This window comes from Sardina pilchardus, chromosome 24 (genome assembly GCF_963854185.1).
Source record: "Sardina pilchardus chromosome 24, fSarPil1.1, whole genome shotgun sequence".
Classification (NCBI taxonomy): domain Eukaryota; kingdom Metazoa; phylum Chordata; class Actinopteri; order Clupeiformes; family Clupeidae; genus Sardina; species Sardina pilchardus.
This window is the reverse complement of record NC_085017.1, coordinates 27205644-27210229: the sequence shown is the minus strand read 5'-3', so window position 1 is coordinate 27210229 and position 4586 is coordinate 27205644. Positions and strand designations below refer to the sequence as shown.

The following is a 4586-nucleotide window of genomic DNA, read 5'->3' as shown; positions in this document are numbered from 1 at the left end:
TCAATATGACCCGATATGAACCTCATCCTCCTGCTGTGAGCAGTCGACTTCTCCCAGACGTTCTCCCCTCTCTCGTAAGTTAGCGCGCTAGCCTAGCATCTTCGGCGAACCCGAGTGAGGCATGTGTGAGGCAGGAATTCAGTCACTGTTGGGCAGGGCTTGGATGTAAGGGGATGGGATTGAGAACAGGGGTGGAGGAGGGTTGGGGGGGGTGGAGGAGGGTGTTTCGCAGCCAAGAGAAGCTCTCTAACGGGTAGCGGCCTCTATTGTGGAGGGGGTTCCGGGGGTCGTGGAGCGGGGCGTGGCGGCCGAGGGCGTGTCGGAGGGGCTGACCGCTCCGCTGCTGGGGGTGGCCGAGGAGCTGACGGTGGCCGGCGTCTCGCCCTGCTGCTGCTGCTGCTGCTGCTGCTGGGCCTGGAGGGTCTGGCCGCACACGTGGTGGTGCTTCTCCCAGTCCTTGTGCTGGCAGAAGGAGCCGCAGTAGCGCGCCGTGTTGCAGCCGCTGCACGTCTCGCTGGCCTTGCGCCCGCAGTTCCAGCAGCTCTGTGTGTGTGTGTGTGTGTGGGGAGAGAGGAAGAGGGAGTTCCGTCATCGTCACAATGTGGGGATTTAGATAGATAGATACAGTAGATACTTTATTGATCCCCAAGGGGAAATTCGAGATTTTCACATGTCACAACGTATTCTTATGAGCGCTCTTTAAGCAGCCTCACAAATTACAGTACGGTGGCTTGTTATTCTAGAGAAGATGTGCTTTCAGTGCTTTCCATAAAACACTTAATCCCAGGAACTTGGCTACGGGAATACTGACAAGAAGTTTTGCAGTGTTTTCTTATTTTCTTATTATTGCTTTCTCATCTGAACACCAATCGAGATTGAATAGCACATTTTAGATTTATGTTTTTTTTTTTGTTTTATTCTGCCTTTACCAATGCAGCATATTTTAACACTGTACCTTTGCTGCAATAAGCATTCATCAAAATAACTGTAGGGCGGAGAAATTGCTCCACAATGGCATCATTGTAGCTCTCCCTGTAACAGTGCAATTTTGGTTCACGTTTGTAATTAGTTAACTGCAAAATGTCTGTCCTCTCGGGTTACACCCAAGGGTCTCTCTGTGCGTGTGTGTGTAAGTGAGAGAGAGAGTGTGTGTGTGTGTGTGTGTGTGTGTGTAACCCTTCCCCACCCCCCCCCAAAAAGTAATTACGACAGCACCCAGAAAGCAGACCAGAGACGGAAAGCCTGTTCTAAACAGCTACTGACGGAATCCTCAAGGGAGAACATGCACATAAACACGGGAGGGAGCAATTAAAGGCAGATGTGTGTGTGTGTGTGTGTGTGTGTGTGTGTGTGTGTGTGTGTCACAGAGAGAGAGAGAGGGACAGAATATCTGTGTTTATGTATGTGCACACCCCTATATTGGCGAGCATGCGTGTGTACATGTTTTTTTTGGGTGTGTGCGTGTGCATGTATACATAGGCCTATATGAGAATGTATATTTGGACAAATGTGAGTGTGTGTGTGTGTGTGTGTGTGTGTGTTCTCTCTGTGTGAGTTCTGTCTCCCCCAATAACTGCTGAGATGGCCGGGTCTCCCACTGTGATCACAGCACTCTGCTCTCCTGCCTCTACGGCACCACCTTCAAATTGGCACCACCTTGACAAATGCCTCCTCTATGAGGGGAAAACAGAGGAGGAAGGGGAGCAGGAGCCATGTAGACAGACAGAGAGAGAGAGAGAGAGACAGAGAGAGAGAGAGAGAGAGAGAGAGAGAGAGAGAGAGAGAGAGGTGGGGGGGGGGCTACTAGGGGGCAAAGCCTGAGCTGATAGATATGACTCAGTAACGGCCCTCTCCTACCCAAAACTCACCAACCCCCCAACCACCATTACACAAGGCCCTGGCTCTCCATTTACTTGAAGAGGGACAAAGGACGACAACAACAACAACAAAAAAGGAATAAAAGAAATAGCGGCAATTGTTCTGTCGCTAGTTTGGAGTTTAACACGGTTTTAAACTGGAGTTGGAATTGGGAGTTGGGGTTTAAAACCGTGTTAAACTCCAAACTAGCGACAGAGCAATTGCCCCATAAAGACTAAGAAGTCAGTGCACACTGCTGCCATAATCACTGTGGGGATGAGAGGAGGGCAAATGAGGACTGGATAGAGGAAGACAAGGAATAAAGCAGAACACCAAGAACGATAACGATAACGATAACTATAACCATAACTATAAAAGCGTCCACACTGGTCAACAATAAGAAAAGTCTCTCTTCTGAGTGTGAGGGCTAAAATATTATGGGTTCTGATTGGCTGTTAGGTTTTTATCGTTCTCAAAATCGCTCTGGGAAAGTGATCCCCAACGATATCGTTCTTCGTGTCGTTACCGTTATAGTTTATGTGTGAATGTTATCATTCATATTAACGAGAACGACATTTGTTTACGGTTATCATTATAGTTATCGTGCTAGGTGTGAACGGCCCTTAAGAGAAACAGAAGAGTGATGATGGTCGATGGGGTTGTTTTGCTGACCTCACTAGAGTCCTCCTGCTGGTTGATGACGGAGAGGGCATCCTCGGCCGCCTGCCGCTTGGCCTCGGCGACGGTGCGCTCCATCTTGGCGCGCTCGCTGCTGATCATGTCGTGCGCCTTCCGCTCAGCCTCGGACACGGCCTTCTGCAGCTCGGACATGGCCTGCCTCTTCACCTCGTTCACAGCCTCTTCTGAAAGACACCACACAAGACCTCAAGGACCCGCCGTGGGGACATATACAGCACACACACACACACACACACACACATACTAACACTTCACCTCGTTCACAGCCTCTTCTGAAAGACACCACACAAGACCTCAAGGACCCGCCGTGGGGACATATACAGTACACACACACACACACACACACACTAACACTTCATCTCACTCACAGCCTCTTCTGAAAGACACCAAACAAGACCTCAAGGACCCGCTGTGGGGACATATACAGTACACACACACACACACACACATGCACACACGCATACACACACTAACACTTCATCTCGCTCACAGCCTCTTCTGAAAGACACCACACAAGACCTCAAGGACCCGCCGTGGGGACATATACAGTACACACACACACACACACACACACACACACACACACTCACATGCACGCACGCATACACACACTAACAATTCATCTCACTCACATCCTCTTCTGAAAGACACCACACAAGACTTCAAGGACCCGCCGCGGGGACATGTACAGTACACACACACACACTAACGCTTCATCTCACTCATAGTCTCTTTTGAGGCACCATACAAGTCCTCAAGGACCGGTGATGTGGACAGATGATGGCCACACACACACACACACACACACACACACACACACTATCAGCCGACTTCTGCAGAGATGTCAATGTTGTGCAAACAAAGACATAAATTGAAATGTAATTTAATTGTATATCCATTTAAGTAATCATTTCCAAAACATATATTTTTTAAGATGGTGGCTGAAATAAAATATAGCCTTCCCAATGATTCACAATTTCAAAAATGAATTCCAATCATAATGTGCTGTTATTCAGCAGAAAAACATATTCCCAAATGGGTCCCAAATTAATGGTAATTATTTACTTTGTAAATTCCTCTCTAATTAACCTTTTTTTTTTCAAAAACTGCAGTGCCTTTAATTTGAGAATTTGGTTTGATCTGCTCCAAAGCAGATGCAGTGGGTTTGGAGGTTAATGAGAATTAGCGGCATCCATTTGCATTTGAAATATAAATTGGCTTCTCTACCCGCATTTGATCAAGTCAGGTAAAAACAACCCGAAAAAATCAAAGGATTTTTCTTTATTGCTTTCTAACCATTCCAGTTTGATACCACCATGGGACACACTGTACAACACAGGCCCACTTTTGCATAATCTCTATCATTAGCCTATTGTGAGTAAATATTTTTTTTTTATATCATTAATACTCCACCACGAAATACTTTTGACTCTGATATACGTTTGAATGATGAGGCGTGGCAGTGCCTTTTTGTTTTCCTCCATCAAGGTTGCGGCTTGACTAATTGTACATGCAAATCAGGCAATTTATATTTAAATTATGCGTCTCTGTTGTGATCCCAAAGGCGAATGCAGATCAGGCTTGCAGAACTGGTAGGACATTGTTTAAGAGACTTGAATATTTATCGCAAAAATATAAACAGGAGGTCTGCTGAGCAACATAAAGATGGGAAAAGAAAAGAACTCTAGATTTTCCGGAGGGGCACCACAGTCTGGTCCTTTGTTTACAGTGTCCATGGTATTCCATAAGGATGCTACCTCATTAAAAACCTTCAACCTTGAAAACTAACATCTTCATTCTTGTTATTTTTCTATATGAGGCCTGGCATATGGTGTTGGAAGATGGCAAAGGGATTCTTCATTAGTGACAGTGATATCTCAGTGATATCTTTGTATAGTAATATCTTAACAGGGTTGCATGGAGAGACTGAGTGTTGAGGAATGGCAGTTGTACACTGTTGTATTGTTGCAGTTGCATTGGGCATTTGCTCACAACGATGAACTCAATTTGCAGCCACCCAACACCCAACC

The 4586-nt window shown here is 46.3% G+C and overlaps 1 protein-coding gene across 1 annotated transcript in view; it reads right to left on the bottom strand.

Annotated features, from left to right (window-relative positions):
• Positions 1-246: 246 nt before the first annotated feature.
• Positions 247-4586, bottom strand: part of runx1t1 (RUNX1 partner transcriptional co-repressor 1) — a 61311-nt gene continuing 56971 nt past the window's right edge. Inside the window, 2 exon segments of the mRNA XM_062528824.1 lie at positions 247-543; positions 2530-2720. Coding sequence (XP_062384808.1) covers positions 247-543; positions 2530-2720 — 488 coding nt within the window.